We start from the raw sequence: 17,555 nt of genomic DNA on the forward strand, positions 1-17,555 counted from the left end.
ATAGCAGGTACAGTATGTTGTTATCGCCGAGGACTCAGATGCAGCTATGTCAGATAAGCATTGCCCAGAGCCTACAGTGGCCCCAGGCAGTTAGAAAAGGGAAGCAAGAAGCTAAATGTAATCTCTTACCTGGATGCTTCCAAAGTCAGGGCTAAAGTTCAGCCTTAACAGTCAACAGAACTGACCTTAGCCAGAGAGAAGCCTAGAGAAAATGTTTACCCTGATAACAGACAAGAACTGAGGCCCGAACACATTCAGGTGGCTGCCAGGCTGATCCTAATACTCAATATGTAGCTGAGGCTAACCTTGAACTCCTAACACCCTCACTTTGGCCTCCCAAGTGCTGGGATCTCAGGCTTGTGCCACCAGGCCTAGTGTATGCAACACTGTAGCCCATTTTATGAAGAGCTAGAACCTAACCCCAGATCTCAGATCATTCAATAGTTTCACTTGGAGTCTTTAGGAAAACGGAAAACATCCTGCGGTAGTTTGTATATGCTTGGTCCAGGGAGTGCCACTCTTAGGAGGTATGGCCTTGATGGAGTAGGTGTGGCCTTGCTGGAAGAAGTGTGTCACTGTGGGGGTGGGTTTTGATCTTCATCCTCGCTGACTTGAAGGCAGTCTTCTCCTGGCTATCTTTGGATTAAGATGTAGGACTCTCAGCTTTTCCTCCAGCACCGTCTCTGCCTGGATGCTGCCATGCTTCTTTGCTAAACCTCTGAAAATGTAAGCCAGCTCCATTGAAATATTTGCCTTTTTAAGAGTTGCCTTGGTCATGGTGTCTCTTCATAGCAATGGAAACCCTAACTCAGATATATCCTTTGCTAATCAAGCTAGTGTTTGGGGGGTGAACTTGCTCTCCTTTTAGGGAAGGTCCAGGGAGATAGGAGCTAATGGGCAGACAGGTCTTACAGATGTACAGGGGGCGCTGTCAGTGAAGCCTGCTTCTTCAGCTATCTCCCTAAGATAGTCATCTTAGGCTGTTAGGAAGAGAGAGTTGGGGAGGGACCTGCATACCATTGCACTGAACCCAGGATTGCTGCTTCCCAAAGCCTCCTCTCACTTCTGTCTTGCTTTTCTACCAGTTTTATCCACACCTGAGCCTCTTCAAGGCCTAGTTCCTACTAGAAATGATGCCCTGGGAAGCCATCCCTGATGGCAGGCATGGTGGCATTCTCTTGGGAACACTTTGGTGACAATTCCTCCCTGCTTGGCACTGTTAGTCTCTTGTAGGCAAAAGGCCACCACACCCTATTGATTGGGAAAGTGCCCTCCTGACTTCTCACCTCTGTCTGTATTCCTGATCCCATTTGTTCATGTGGGCACATTGAATCCTCCAGGCTGGATGGAGCCATGGCTCAGTGGGTGAAAGTCTTATGGGGCAATCCCCATGACTGGAAGCCATGGAAAGGTGGCTCATGGTGGCATATGTCTATAATCCTTGTACGACTTTGTCCAGGTTAGGGCTGAAGCTTTTTGGCCAGGTAGCCTGGTGTGAAACTCCGCCCTTAGGTTCTCCAGGCCTGAAGAGTGACTTCTAAGCAACTTGTCAGTCTTCCTTTAGGCGTCAGCTGTTCCAGGTTCACTCTGTGACAGCCATTGTCCTTCCTGGTGACTGTTGTCCTTCCTGGTGACTTCGGATGGGCGGTTTCCCCAAGACCTTTCTTTTTCTTATAGATTTCCTTTTCCCTCTGCAGTGTGACGACTGCTCTTGTGCATACTCATTCAACGGAGTGCACTTCCTAACCTAGACCCCTGAGTCGCTTGTTAAACCAGTGATGTAAGTCTCGCTGTCCCCTTTTGTTCCCCACTTGGGACAGGGTCTCATGTATCCCAGATTGGTCTCCAGTGGACTAAGAAGCTGAGGGTGACCTTACACTGTTGATCCTCTTGTCTGTAGCTCCCTAGTGCTGGGATTACAGACATGCACCACCGAACCTGGCTTTTCGGTCTGTTCTGTGTCACTGGCACCTACCACAGAATGCTTGTCCAACAGATGTCAATGGAAAGTTAGCAAAAGAACATTGTTCTCTAGCTTTGTATCATTTGCCTTAGAGTGTCTGTTGATGTGAAGATACACCGTGACCACAGAAACTCTTACAAAGGAAAACATTTCATTGGGACTGGCTTACAGCTCAGAGGTTTAGTCCATTATGGTCATGGTGGGAAACGTGGCAGTGTGCAGGCAGACATGGCAGACATGGTGCTCGGGAGTAGCTGAGAGCTCTATACCTGGATTAGCAGAGAGCAGGAAGAACGAGTAAGCCACTGGGCCTGGTGTGAGCTTCTGAAACCTGAAAGCCCACGACTAGTGACACACCTCCTCTAACAAAACCACACCCATTCCAACAAGGCCATATGTGCTACTCAAATAATTCAAATAATGCTACTCCCTATAAGCCTATGGGGGAGGTTAAATTCAAACCACCACATGATAATTAACTCCCCCGTTCTACATGGTCTTAATTTCTTTGGCCATTTTCATGATCTAGTTATCTATGTACGGTAGGAGGAGGTGGTGAGTGTGGGCTTTGGAAATAAGCAACTCCCTCCTCTCTGTCTCTGTCTCACTCTCTCTCCTTTTTAAAAAGACAGATGAGGGCTGGTGAGATGGCTCAGTGAGTAAGAGCACTGACTGCTCTTCCGAAGGTCCAGAGTTCAAATCCCAGCAACCACATGGTGGCTCATAACCATCCGTAACAAGATCTGACGCCCTCTTCTGGAGTGTCTGAAGACAGCTACAGTGTACTTACATATAATAAATAAATAAGTACATAAATACATAAATAAATCTTTAGAAAAAAAAACAAAGACAGATAAGCATTACCATCCAGCTTATCCAGTGCTGGGGATCAAACCCAGGCCTTTGGGATGTTGGGCAAGCGCGTTACCAACTGAGCTACAGATACCTCATCAAGCCTATGGGTTCAGTTCCAGCGGTCAGATTTGTGATCATTGGAAGGCATAGATAAACAAACAGTCAATATTCAACTCTTAGTTTTCTGAACAGATTTTAAACATTTGTGGCTGACATGGGTGTGGGGAGCAAGCCTGTAATCTCAGCCTTACAAGGTAGAGGCAAATGGGCTGTGAGCTCTGTCTTTGGCCATGCAGTGCATGTGAGGCCAGCTTGAGCTACTGGAGACCGGCTCAAAAGTGAAGGCAAAAGCAAAGTTCATGGCTCAGACAATAAGCAGTAGACTTGAGAGCAAGGCTTTTGACTTGAAGACAAGGGCTCATTGCCAGGGAAAGGAGGGCATAGGGTTTATGCTACAAGCACTGGTCTGGGAGAGCGTGGATACCATTGGGGCTGTACCTTCTAAAGGAAGGAGAAGGAGGTTAGTGGGCAAAACAGGCTGAGACCATCCAGCAAGGCAGTGTACATCAAGACGACCTAGGGAGGGGTTGGAGGATGGCTGCTCTTCCAGAGGACCCAGGTTCAGTTCCTAGTGCCCACTTGGTGGCTCACAATCATTTGTAACCCCAGTTCAAATGGATCTGATGCCAGCTTGTGGCCTCCTTGAGTACTGTAGACTTGGGGTGCATAGCTATACACTCAGGCAAACACTCCTAAAAAGAAAAACAAAAAGGAAAAGAAAACCAGGCCATTCCAGACGTGATGGCACATACCTGTGATCCTAACCCCTGCGGGCGGATGAAGGTGTCTGTGGACTGAGGATCATGAGTTTGAGGCTAGCCTGGGCTACCTAGCAAGATCCTGCTCCAAAAACCAAAGACAGTGGAGCATGGGAGGTGGAGGCAGGAGGATCAGGAGTTCAAGGCCAGCCTGGGTTGTACAGTAAATGCAAGATCAGTCTGTGGTATGTGAGACACTGTCTCAAAAGACATCCCGACAAATCAAACCCCTTCTGTGGAAAACAGTTGTGTGCTGTGGCAACATGTGTGTGTGTGTGTATGAAAGTATGTATGTGTGTATAAGAGCATGCCATGTGTGTGTGTGTGTGTGTGTGTGTGTGTGTGTGTGTGTGTGTGTATCCACAGAGGCCAGAAGGGGGCATCAGATTGTGAGCCACAGCACAGAGATTCTAGGAACAGACCTGGAATCCTTCCCAAGATGTTTGGCCTCTGAGCCATCTCTCTGGCTTGCAGACACAGTCTGTTCCCCCTCATGTGGAGACAGGACAGCCCCTACTATCTTAGTCCTTGCGCACGTGTTCTGTATATGCACTTGAGTTATCTGCCAGACTGCAATCTCTATATGAATTATACACTACACTGCACTCTCTCTGAGACCAAGAATTGAGTCTTCCTATTCCTCCGTTGAAGCACCGAGGAGAGTTTCGGGTGCAGGAGACATTTGAGGAGCATCTGACTAAATAATATTTTCTATGAAAATTTATCCAAAACCCAAGGGCAAAGAAAAGGAATTTATTATCTTTTTCCAAATGATTTTGTGGGGAACTGTGGAATTCAGGCATCCTAAGAGGTCGACGGGGCATGATATTAGGGAAGAAGACCCATAAGGGACTTTCTAAATATACTGCTAGGAAGCTCCAAGGGGCAGCACAGGTCTCTACGCCATAAAGGGAACCAGCATGGTTGGGATGTAACTCAGTTGGTAGGGTGCTTGTCCACCATGAAGCCCAGGGAGTGGGTCTCCAGCAGGACATATGTCAAGTGTGGTGGCTCAGACGGACGACCTCAGCTCTAGGAGGATCAGCGGAAGGATCAGGAACTCAAAGTCTTTTTTTTTTTTGGAACTCAAAGTCATCTCTAGCTACCGTCTGAGCTCACGGATACTTGGGGCTCCAAGAAACTCTGCACCCTGTCTTTCAGGGGAAAAAAGTACTCGGCCAATCTTTTACATCTGGTCTAAACGGCACAGAGAAACACTCTGCAGCTTCTTAGACTGTCTCCTCCTTTGCGTGTCTCAAGGGGCGTTTGCTAAGTTCAATGGTGTGCCCCCTTGGATAGTGAGGATCATCTCATCTATCTCTAGTTCCGGTATCGAGCATTCACCTTACGTGTCCGTGTGCCCCCTCTCTTCTTCAGTCAAGGTCAATTCCATAGCTCAGCACGCTCTCTCACCACTATCCAGGCCACTAACTCCTGAACTGGACCTGGTGTCTCTGCTTGAATGATGCCCTTGTATCCCCCCCACCCCCCAGCCCAGGTCTAAGCAGCGAGGGAAACCAGTATCAGTTCACTCCAGGCCCTTCCTCTGCTTCTCACACAGAGAGGAGTGCAGCCTCCCTGGTGGGCTCCACCTTCACCTCTGGCCCTGGACGGTTGTGTTTTCCGGGGCGGGAGGCAGAGAGCTGGGGAGGACTGCTTCTGTTTCCAGCAGCTTCCTGGAGATTGCGTAGGCTAGAGCTAGCTCCAGGACCCGGCTGGGCGGTGACCCCTCAGCTGCCAGGGTCTGCCCTGGACCCCAGGCTCCTCCTTCAGCTCCTTTCTCCCCTCCTCTTCTCTTTCCCGCTCTGCCCCAAACCTCGTGGAAATGCAGACTCTCTGGGCAGAAACAGCCCCTCCTTGTCATTGTCCCTGTGGGAACCTTGCTCAAGGTCACCGAGCAGGTCAGATCCTCGCTGGGACGGGAAGCCAGCCTCAGCCTTCTTCCAGCTCCCAGGCAAGCAGGCGCGCCGCCCGCAAAGACCACGGAATCTGCGGAAGGACGAGGCGAGCGCCCTCCTCTGGCCGCTCTCAGAACGCTGTCCTCCCGGACTTGGCGCCTGAGGACCCTTAAAAGCCCTCCCTCCCTCATGCATGGGTGGTTCAGATCCTGGCTAGACTGAGTGCCTACTTCACCAGGAGGCCCGGTAATCTGTGTCATTTATTCAGGGGTTGGATGGGAGATGGCAGAAGGCGCCTAGCTTAGAACAGTAGAGGGCTGTAATCTGCCACCTGCTGGCTAGGTTCAAGTTTCTAGCAAATTCTTTCTGGTCTTTGGATCTTGGGTGATCACTATGACCTTGAAATCTAAGATCTTTATTCTCAGTTCCAGTCTTCCCTTCATTTAGGTCCCATTGGTTAGCATTGTGTGTGTGTGTGTGTGTGTGTGTGTGTGTGTGTGTGTGTGTGTGTGTATCTTGGGTGTAATGCTCTGGGAAGTCAATGGATAACCTAAAGGGACAATGATGCCAGACAGTGACCACATAAGAACTAAGGAGTCAGAATAAGGCTAACATTGTGCTTGTTACGGAACTGAATTAGCAAGCTGCAGGTTATTTCAAAATAGGCAAAATTCTCCAGAACTGGGACTTCAGTTGTTATCCAGCAGGACGCGCGCGCGCGCGCACACACACACACACACACACACACCCCGCTCTTCCTCCCTCTGTATTAAGAGCTCTAGTGAATCTTGTAGTTCTTCCTGGCCAAGGTTAAGTGTCTGCCGCTGCTGCATGCCCCTGCAGCGGCATCTTAGTTCTTCCAAGCTGGAAGACAGGGCAGGGCTGGGGGTTGTTCTCAGGATGAAGTCATTTCGCACAGTGAAGAAGCAGCCAGGCTCTGCATGGGTCTGCTGACAGTCTTGGATGCTTGCCCAGAGCTAGGAGTCTAAAAATGCCTGAACCCATCTTGAGATCTCAGGAGACAGCTTGGAAGACAGCGACCTCCCCAGACTGATGACCACCCCACCTTGAACCCATTCCGGAGCAAATCCCCTCCAGGATCAGGACTCTGTGTCCTGCTGGTGGTGGGACGCCACAGAGAGATATGGCTGGCCTTCCTTAGGCTCAGCTTATAGCACTCAGTTATCCAGCTACTTGGTCTGTGCTAAACCAAGTTGGAAATCCAGTCAGGTTTCAGGATAGGAGCTAGAACTGGGAGAGGGGAGAGGTGTCCTTGCCTGTAGAGACACAAAGGCTCATTCATAGAAAAGAAGGATCTGAAATTGAACCCAAGACATCTTTACCTGGGGAGAAAGCAAGAATAACATCTAGCGGGAAGCAGGTCAACAGAGATGGTTCAAAGAGCCATGGATGGCTCCCTCCCGTCCCTATCTTTACATAATTAAAACTGTGGAGTCAGCACTGGCAGAGAGACCGGCATACAAGACTACAAGTAAAAGATATCATAGCCTACGTTTTTTGTTTGTTTGTCTGTTTGTTTTGTTTTGTTTTGTTTTTTGGTTTTTTGAGACAGGGTTTCTCTGTGTAGCCCTGGCTGTCCTGGAACTCACTTTGTAGACCAGGCTTGCCTCGAACTCAGAAATCCACCTGCCCCTGCCTCCCGAGTGTTGGGATCAAAGGCGTGCGCCACCATGCCCGGCGTTTTTTGTTTTTTTTTTTTTTTTTTTTTTTTTTTTTTTTTTTTTTTTTTTAAGACAGTGTCTCATGTAGCTCAGGCTGGCCTTGAACTCACTATATAGTCAAAGATATTCTCAAACTTCTGGACCTCATGCCTCTACCTCCTGCATGCCGAGATTGCAGGCATATGCTGCCATGCCTGATTTATGCAGTGATGGGGATGGAACACAGGGTTTCCAGCATTCTAGGCAAGCCCTCTGCTGAGCTACAACCGCAGCGCAGCATATGAAGACTCTAAGGACACATAAATAACCAATGGGAAGGTAACTATTCAACAAACACAGTGTGGAAAATGGGCTCCCACTGACCGTAGGTAATTTACCATTATAAGCTGTTCTGCTGGGGTAGAAGCAGGTGGCCAGAGGAGAAGGCACATCCACATGTGCACATCTTTATCTGCTCCCATAGACCCAGGCAGGGCAGTCTCAGCCAGGCGACAGCCCAGGGTTCCCTGACATCTGATGAGAAGAAGCTTACATGGACCAGACTGAGTGAATTGAGAATTCCTGAAAACCAAGGCTTTGAGAATTGGTCTAGAGGCAGAAACTCCAGGCCTTCAGACCCCACAGGAGCCCCAAGCTGCTTTCCCTTTTCCTTGGCTAGGAACTGAACATGGGTCCTCTGATACATGGTTTGTATCACTTATGCCAGGCAATGCACGGTCTTAGGAACTTTTTCATCCCCTGGGCAGCTGGCACCACGGAAATCTTAGGTGTTTGACCAGGAAGGGGCCCTGGGAATTGTTCTCACCCCTTATTGTACAGATAGGGAAAATGACAACCTGTGCAGATGAGTGACAGGCAGCATTTCCCACACTGGGGCCACAATGGGATTTAAACCCTCACCTGCCCCAGCGTTCTGTGTGCAGTTCCCCTACAGTCTTCTGATGCTCCCCACTTAAGCTGGGTTAGCTCCTCTGGCTCCCCTCAGTTACCTGTGGCATCCCCTTGGTAGACTGACAGCCCTCTTCTCAGACAGGCCTGCCTTGGTGAGGGAGAGCTGGTGTCCGCCGTTTCTGGTCTCAAGCTAGACCCTCGGCATCCTTTCGAAGCAGGCTCCCCTCAGTTCCTCTGTCCCCAGACCCAGAAGACCCTTATCTTTCAGCTTCCCCATGACACTGGCTCAGTGATCTTGGCCATATCAGCCCAGTAATGGATCCTAGGGAGTCCAATGCATGGACTTTGCAGACTGTGCTGGTCCAGTGTAAGACACTAGTCTCCCCAGACCCCAGCACAGGACTAGATATGAAACAAACAAGGTCTTTATAGAACCCAGGCTGGTCTCAAATTCCCTATCTAACCAAGGTTAACCTTGAACTTCTGATCTTCCTGTCCCCACTTCCCAAGTGCTAGGATTACAAATTTGTGCTGCCATATCTGGTTTATATAGTGCCTGTGATCAGATTCAGGACTTCAAGGTAAGCACCCTACCAACTGATCTACATCCTTGGTGTGCCTTGCCCTCTTCTGAAACAGGGCCTTACTGTGTATCTCAGGCTGGACCGGAAGCCTTGATAACCTTCCTGCTTTAGCTTCTAAGAGTGGAATTATAGGTATGAACCACTATATTTGTCCATAGTAAATACCTTTTGAATAGCTGTAAGAAGTAGCTCATTAAAAAAAAAAAAAAAAAAGGAACATGGAGAGGACTCTTGTTCAGTTCCTAGCACCCACATGACGTCTCACATCCTTTTGTAACTCCAACTCCAGGGAACCTGATGCCACCTTCTGGCCCCTGTTGGTACTGCATACACACTATCAATTTTTTTTTTTTAAGTACAAAATTGTAATATTTATATGTGTGTACGTGTATACAAGTGCCCAAGAGTGCCATGTCAAATGCATGGAGGTCAGAGGACAATTGGAGTTTGTTTTCTCCTTCTACAACTCAGATTGTCAGGTTTGGTGTTTGGTCCCTTTTCCCCAGAACAGTAGTTCTGAATTACACTGAATAACATGCAGGAGCATTTTTGTCTGTCAAAACTAGGTGGAGGTTGCCATGACACCTGGAGTGTTAAGGCAGGCAGGGACACTGACGAGTGTACGGTGTACAGGACAGCCTCCGTAGCAAAGCACTGTCTTTCCTGAGGTTGTCAACAGTGTCAGATGAACAGAATGTGGCAGGAGAGTTATAGAGAGGTAGCTGTCATTTCAGAAAGACAGAGGAGCTGAGTGTGCCGCTGGCCACAGAGAAAACAAGGTGACCAACGTAGGGTCTCCCTGCGGCTAAATGACATGGCCATGATAACGTGAAAACATGGCTTGATAACCTGAAAACATTTTATTTCAATTCTAACCTTGGGAGGCAGCATAAATAATCACAGAAGACCACAAAGGTCAATGGAGAGAAAGAAAATTCCAGAAGTGTGGAGGGGAGATGAGAGCTGACAGTCTAGCTGTGGTGGTGTGGGAGAACTCGCTTCAGCACGCTGGGAGTGGGGCGCGTCGGTGGTTGGAGAGGAGAGGCCCCAAGGCTGGAGAAATCTCACCTCAGCTCACATCTGCAGTTGGGAAGTTTTGCAGGATGGGCAGGCAAGAAGTGTCCTATGTATACAGATCCCAGGCAGGGACAGAGGTCCTGCGTCTCCTCTACCCAAAGGGCGGTGACTGTCCTGACACCAGGGCTTTTGAGCTCCATGTGTTAGGTGGGGAATGGAAAGAGGGAGGGGAGAGGGGCTAAAGGAAGCGTGTAGAGGACCAAAGAGATGCCGCATCCCAGAGCTGCGTGCAGAGGGCCATTTCCTGGTTACCTTCACTGTAAAGTAGGGCAGATGCATGAGATCTATGTGTCCAAAACCTGGGTAAACTTTAAAGTGCTATGTGGGTGGAGTGGCTGTGGTCATCCTGCGTGTGTAAGGCTGAAAGTGGCTGAGATAAGCAGGGTTGGGAGTGGGGAGGGAGGTGGGGTGGAGGGAGACACAGGCAGAGAGAGCGTCCCTGGAAGCCATCTTGCTCTGCCTGCCCTAGGGCCAAGCTCTATCCTTTCTCTGCCTCAGCTTCCAGGAAGAGGCCTCACGTCAGCTGGAGCCCCACCCCCTACCCCACCCCCGAAGGTAGTGAGAGCACGGAGTGCAGGCTAGGAGGGTCCAGGGGTACTGAGTGTGAAGGCCTCAGCCTGCATGTTGGCACTACTGGTGTTGGGCAGACAGTGGAAGTGGCTTCCAGGTCTCTTTCTGGGGAAGCCCACAAGGGGATTGGCATCTCAATACAGTGGGAAGGGCCCTGGCCGCGGGGGCTCTGGATACCAAGGGTACTTGGTCTGCTGCTGACCCTCTGAGTGACCCCCTGAGTTCTGTCATTTGACAAGTAGGGACACTAATCCCTACTCTGCCTGCTTCACGAATTAAATGGAAAAGGGATGTAAAAGAGCTTTGAAGAGAACCACAGGGTAGGCAGAGGGTCATTATGGCCGTGGAGAGCGTTCTCTTCATTCCCTGAAGACAAGGGGGTGGGAGAGTTCAGAAAGAAAAGGGCGGGCTGCCAGGCGCTCACCATTGGGTGAGATGACTTGAGCTTGCTCAGCAGCTGGGAGCAGGAGGAGGCAGGAGGTGGGCAGAGCGAGGAGGCAGGAGGTGGGCAGAGCGCTCTCCCCTCAATCCAGCCTGTGCTTCAGAAGGAACGCTGGGGTCGGAGCGACTGGTTCCTGTGTAGACAGGTCCTTGCAGCCCCTCTGCAGGGGACACATTCAAGTTCTAAACCAGGCTGTAATCCCGCTCTTCCTGTCCCTCTAAGGAGACCTGCAGGGAGCCAAGGGGGAAAGCCTGGCTCTTGGGGCTGCAAGGAAAAGCTGCAGCCAGTCAGGGGTGGGCTTTCCAGGAGAGGCTGGGGGACCGGTGTTAGCATGAAGTCAGGAGGTCAAAAGTCAGCTTCCAGTTCTTGAGGTGGTAGGCAGGGTCTACCGACTGGTCCCCAGCTCCAATCCAGGCCCTGTCTCTGGGCTCTACAGATAAGAGGCAGTTTAGGGACCAGTAAAAACAGCGGAGAGATCGGCTTGGAAAACAGCCCGAGGCGGGGTTTGCTCAGCCCGAGGCGGGGCTAGCAGTTCTTGGGGTTGTTGCGCAGGTTTTTCAGTTCGAGCTGGAGCTGACGGAGCCGGATGTCCTTCTGTGCCAGCTCCTCCTTCAGCCTTCGAATCTCATCCTGCTGCCTGAAGAACATCCTGAGGAGCTGGGATACAGTAAGGGGTGCAGGGAGAGAGTAGGTGAGGAGGACTTTGGAGGACCAGGGCTTTCATACGCCCCGCCCCACCCCACCCAGACCTGCCATGCCCGCTCACCTGCCCCAGGCCTCCTCCCACCCTGGGACAGCCAGCCCGGTGCTCTCGGCAGTTATCCTCCAGGGCTCCTACTTACCCCTCTAGCCACGCAGGCCTGTCCGAGGGAGTCCCCTTCTCAGCATCTCAAGCTGGCCCCTTTACGGGTCTGAACTAAAGCCATTTGTTTGTTTGCGATAGGGGCTCACTCTAGCTCATTCCGTCTGAGGCTGGCTTTGAACTCCTGATCCTCCTGCCTCCACCCTCCACTCCCCCCACCCCCATTCCTTTTCTTCTCTCTTGTAGCTCAGGTTGGCTACATTCCAACTTGCTATGTAGCATAGGATGGCTCAAACTCAGGGTGTTCCTGCTTCTGCCTCTTAAAAAAACCATCCTAGACAGAATTCTAAGACTTTTAAAGACAAGGTAGCTGAGCATGACCTTGAACTCAGGATCTTCCTGTCTCTTCCTCCCAGGCACTAGGGTTATATGTGTCCCTCTTCTCTTCTTGAGGAAATTGATGGTACAGAATGACACTTGGCCGTGTATGTGTGTGTTCGCGCGCATGCGCGCGCGTGTGCACACACATGCAATGGTTCAGGTTCTGGCGAACATAGGTAAGGAGTTGGTACCCTAGCAGATTTTCGTACTGTCCACTCCCTGGGTCTACCAGATTCTGATTGCTTCTGTGAAATATACTAACAGATGCCCACAAAACACTGACTGGGAAAGTAGGCTACCAACGGGGGCCCTGCACTTGAGCAAGCCACATTCTTCCTTGGGCTGTGCTTCAGTTCCTGCTTCCAAGTTCCTGCTTCCAGGTTCCTGCCTTCTCTCAGTGATGAACTGTGCTGTGGACGTGTAAGTCAGATAAACTCATTCCTCTCCAACTTACTTTACCCATAGTAACTTACCACAGCACTACAAAGCAAGCTGGGATATCCACAGTCACTGTGTTGGGAGGTTCTGACATGATTACATTTGATTATGTATGTGCTTTTATAATGTAATTAAGTATAATATACACCAATGAGGACAGAACATTGCCATTTCTATAAAAATGTTAAGTAGAGAGCAGTCTTGTTAAAGGCGATGCTTAAACAGTCAAGTATAGGTGATGTAACCATGGAGACTGGTTATAGTGGCCTTCCAACCATATGCACCTGTCAAATGTCCCAGGCCTGGGGCTGGGATGCAGCTCACCTGGTAGAGTATTTGCCTAGCATGTGAAAAGTATTGCGTTTGCTGCCCAGCACTGTATAGAACAGACATGGTGCCACCTGCTTGTAATCTCAGCAACCAAGGGGAGGAGGAGAGACTCAAGATTACCCTTGATAAATAGTGAATTTGCGGCTAGCCAGGGCTACAGGAAAGCCTGTCACAACACTAAATCACACACACACACACACACACACACACACACACACACACACACACCCTAATCTGGCCTACGCTATCTCAAACTCATGGCAATCCTCCTGCCTCAGCTTCCTGATGCTGATCTTCCAGGCGTGTGCCATCATGCCCTGCTTCTGAGCTGTCTGTCTCCTTGCCTGTAGATGGCTGTTTTCCTTTCCTGTCCTGCTTGCTCATTAGTTACTTCCAGGCTTTCAGAATGTTACAACTATGGGTAAAGCCGAGGTCACGGCGGGCGTCTGAGTTATTTCTTCCCAAGGTGGGAGAGGCACAGCTTAGCCACAGGAGGATGGTGGGCTCTGTCTCACCTGCACAGAGAACTCGGAATGCTTCCCCCAGGTCGCTGGTTTCAATCCATATAGGCATCTGGGAAGCTGGATGTCACTCCACTTCATCCCCTCCAGCCCTCCCGCTTCACCCTCAGGGCTGAGACAGAGTTCAAACCCTCACGATTGCTCACTTGGGAAATCTTGGCAGCCCATATTTCTGCCTGCTTGCTTGCTTGCTTGCTTTCTTTCTTTCTTTCTTTCTTTCTTTCTTTCTTTCTTTCTTTCTTTCTTTCTTTCTTTCTTCCTTCCTTCCTTCCTTCCTTCCTTCCTTCCTTCCTTCCTTCCTTTTAAAAAAATTGTTTTTAAAACTGAACATGTTAAATATAAACACAAATTTAAAAAACTGGTCCCAGGCCGGGCGTGGTGGCGCACGCCTTTAATCCCAGCACTCAGGAGGCAGAGGCAGGTGGATTTCTGAGTTCGAGGCCAGCCTGGTCTACANAGTGAGTTCCAGGACAGCCAAGGCTATACAGAGAAACTCTGTCTCGAAAAACCAAAAAAAAAAAAAAAAAAACTGGTCCCAGGAGCTCCCTAGCGCCTGTCCCTCAGCTCCTGCCCCCCAGCTTCGCTCCGGTTCTAAGTCTTCTACCACTGCTCTCCGCCTGGGTTATTTTGAGAAGAACCTTGTTTATCACAAGATTTCATCCATTCTAGAAAGACGAACATCTTTCTACAGTGGTAAATAACCCTCTCTCCTATCCCAGGTCTCCAGCTCAGTATGGATTCTACCTCGAAGGTGCTGGGATTACAGGTGTCTGCCATATGCCCAGTTGGTGTGGTACTGGGTATCGAATCCAGGTCCTCTGCACACTAGACAAGCATTCTATTAGCCGAGCCACACCCCCTGCCCACATAGATACATGCTATGCCTGTGATCAAGCTGCCTGTCAGATGCTCTTTTAAGGGGCAATCCCTGAGGTGAAATGCAGTGATCTTTGCTGATGATGGTGATAAGTCTATGTTTGTGGACCAGCAGCCTAGTCTAAGATGGTGCTTGCCACCCTCCCCACCGAACTGAACTGAACCTAGCAGCCTGTGCCAAAGACGCAGGGCATGGCAGCACTGATGATGTGTCATCCCAGGTCACCTTACAGAACCTCTTTGGCTTCCATCTTGGACTCCTTCCTTTCTGGCCGTGCAGGAGGCTGGCTGACATGGTGACAGCTAGCATTTACTGAAGTCCATGTGGCTAGGACAGTGAGGACTGAGGTCACATAGCAGCTATGAGAGTCAATTTCCAAGCAGGTCCTCCCTTAGCTAGGACCTGGGCTGTGACTGCGGCCCCGCTGATCAGCCTTGGTGAGGTGTTTTGCTTTGAGTATGGAATGCCCCCCCTGCCCCCCGCACTCATGTGTTTGAACACGTTGTTTCCAACTGGGGGTGCTATCTGGGAAGGTTGGGGAACCTCTAGGAGGTGATCCCTTAGATGAAGCAGGTCACTAGGAGGTGAGATTATAAGTTTTACAGCCCTGCCCTACTTCCTGTTCACTCTGTTTCCTGATTGTGGAGGTGATGGGACCAGATGCCTCATCCTAGTGCTGCTGTGATTTCCCCGCCATAGTGGACTGTATCCCCTCCGACTGTAGGCTCCCCCCAAACCCTCCCTGCTTCCTCCTTCAGGTATTTTAGTCACAACAATGAGAAAGGTAACTAATCCTTGGGGCGAAGTAAATAGGCTGTGGGTAATGTGTTACACAGCAACAGAGGGCTAACGCAGCCAGCCCCTCTGAGCACTTAGTGTGAGTCATGAAGACTGCTGTGTACTGTGCCCCATCTCTCTAGTGTCACAACAGCTGGACAAGTCAGGACACTCAGTCCCAGCTAGGAAATGGCAGAGTCAGAATTCATACACAGATGGAACTTATACAACCGACCGGGCTTCCAGCTGCATCAGGCCACGGGTCTGACACACAGTAGGCATCCTGTAACTGCCAGCTGAGCTGAGCTGTGTTGGCATGTGGGCCTGGGGGTACAGCCTGAAAGCGGCTAACTTCAGAGGCCACGGACAGCTCTGGCTGTGTCAGCATGAGCTCTCACTCCTAGGTGGTACAAAGAGGCCGCTTGCTCGCTCGCTCATAAACAGCCAGCCTCTCCCTGAGGCAGGAAATGTAACAGACCAGCAAGCAGGAAGGCAAGGCCGGCTGGGATGAGGAGGCCAGGAAGATGGATCCTCTTGGTAATTTACAATGCCCACAACGCACGGGGATGATGTTCGATCTCTGTGTCAGTGAATTTGAGGTTTGGAGGAAGACAGATCTCTCTGACATCCCAGCTTCCATATTCATTGAGGTCAGAGGAAAAGGCAACCAACTACATGTTACTTATAGAATGTGTCACGGACAGAAAAACGTCCCAGGATAGAGCTGCCTTCCAAGCCTGAAGCTCATAGCAGCAACATAAAGGTCTGGCTCTTCCTGAGTTGTGGGGGGCACCCTGCAGCCTTACCTCATTCTCAGTCCTGGGTGGGACATTTTCTAATAAATCTATGCCGTTGACGACAACGCTCTTCTTTTCTCGGATGGGGGCCTTAAATACCACTTTTGAAGACTTCTTATAGCCTTCCTTCAGAGACATCAGCACGGGATCTGGGAAGTCAATGGAGACACTGTCATCCAACAGGCTGGGCTATAGAGTGAGGTATCGCTGTACCGAGCTTGCTGGCTGTGTGGGAGGGAGGGCACACGTGGACAGGGGATCATGCAGAGGAAGCTAGCTGAGCTGGAGAGTGGCTCTTCTGTGCTGCTCGCGCGCCTGCGTGCGCGCCCGCCTGCCCTCGCGCGCCTGCCCATCCGCCCGCCCGCCCGCCCGCCCGGACCCCGCAAAGGTACCTCGGTTGATGCCTCCCAGCCATTCATCAGGGGTCAGCGCTGGCTCTGTGCCTGGTGTCATGGGGTATATGTCCTCCTGATAGGAATCTGACTGCATGGGGGAGGGAGAAGAGAAAGGATATCTGGGAACCGCTGGGAAAGCCCTGTCCGCCTGGCTAGGAGCACTCCTGCCATTCCACCTCAAAGTCTTTGTCCTCTCCGGCCCTCCCGTCGAGAACTGACCACTTTCATGCAAACCAACCATCCCTACCGGAGAGTATCCTCCACCCTCTACCTCAGGTGGAGCCTGAATATTCTAGTCCCCCCCTCCGCCCCCCCACGCCTCCTTTATCTGGGTTCATCTGGGCTCTGGTTAGTAAGATCGAACATAGGGCCCTTTGCAGCCCAACCCAGGCCCACTTACCCTCCGGGGTACAATCATGGAGATCGGTTCAATCAGGCCCTTGAGGGTCACCAGCTTGTAGAAGCGGAAGACCTCGCAGGCAGACACATCCAGCCCATGCTTGGGCATGACACCTAGAGAGACATGGGGGTTTTATGGGGAACCTCTCTGTCCCTGCTCACGGTCTGACGTTTTCAGGCTGGCTGCAGTTTGGGTGCAAGGACCCATCCAGAGGACAGAGGGTGGCCATGATGTCTTGAGCGGGCCTCTGACTGAAGACAGTTACTTTTTGCCAAGGGAAGGGGCAGGCAAGGTTAAGGTCATGTATCCCAGGCTGACCTCAAACTCAAGACACAAAGTTAACAAGGCTGCAGGGCCTAGCACCTGGAATGAACTGTCTTCCCTCCACCTCTTTGTCTCAGTCTGTGGAGAACAGAAAGGAGGGCAAAGCCACTCCTCATGCCAGAGGTTTCAACACAGCCCAAGAGACAGCTTGCTGTTGATCTAGAAGCAGCGGTACGTGTGTGTGCTGTCTGCACCTCACTGGCCAGACTGTCCGGAGCAGCTTCGTCTCCTGAGTAGGCAGAGCTTGCATGATGCTAGGAGCTCAGCTTGGGCTTCCATAGACAGGATTTGACCTGGGACTCTGCCCCTTTTCCACTCAGTTCTTGGGTGAGTTACTAACTCTGAACTTTTGCTTCATTGGGCAGAAGTGGCCCCGCCCCGTGTGAGGTCATGGGAGAGTGAAGCATGTAGATGATGGGCACCTGCCTGGCAGTGTGCCAATCGAGCACAGACAGAACATGTGTCTTTCCAGTAGTGTGAGTCTGGGTGAGAGTTCTAGGTCTTTCCAACTGGGATGGAAGCTGCTCTTCCAAAGAGATTTCTACAGTACTCTCCCTTCCATCTCTCTCTCCTCCCTCCCTCTCTCTCTCTCTCTCCCTCTTTTTTTTTTTTTTTTTTTTTTTTTTTAAGATTTATTTATTATATGTAAGTACACTGTAGCTGTCTTCAGACACACCAGAAGAGGGCATCAGATCTCGTTACGGATGGTTGTGAGCCACCATGTGGTTGCTGG

At 50.6% G+C, this 17,555-nt stretch overlaps 1 protein-coding gene across 2 annotated transcripts in view; it reads right to left on the minus strand.

The window, feature by feature from the left end:
- Window positions 1-9,532: 9,532 nt before the first annotated feature.
- Coro2b (coronin 2B) overlaps window positions 9,533-17,555 on the minus strand; it is a 112,508-nt gene continuing 104,485 nt past the window's right edge. For both annotated transcript variants that reach the window (XM_021206182.1, XM_029542795.1), the window contains exons 9-12: window positions 16,499-16,611; window positions 16,096-16,186; window positions 15,713-15,852; window positions 9,533-11,437 (exon numbers count right to left, since the gene is read on the minus strand). In XM_021206182.1, the coding sequence (XP_021061841.1) occupies window positions 11,306-11,437; window positions 15,713-15,852; window positions 16,096-16,186; window positions 16,499-16,611 (476 nt within the window). In that variant the 3' untranslated portion in view covers window positions 9,533-11,305. The remainder of the gene's footprint in view (window positions 11,438-15,712; window positions 15,853-16,095; window positions 16,187-16,498; window positions 16,612-17,555) is intronic.

Source organism: Mus pahari, chromosome 10, assembly GCF_900095145.1.
Source record: "Mus pahari chromosome 10, PAHARI_EIJ_v1.1, whole genome shotgun sequence".
NCBI classification, from domain to species: domain Eukaryota; kingdom Metazoa; phylum Chordata; class Mammalia; order Rodentia; family Muridae; genus Mus; species Mus pahari.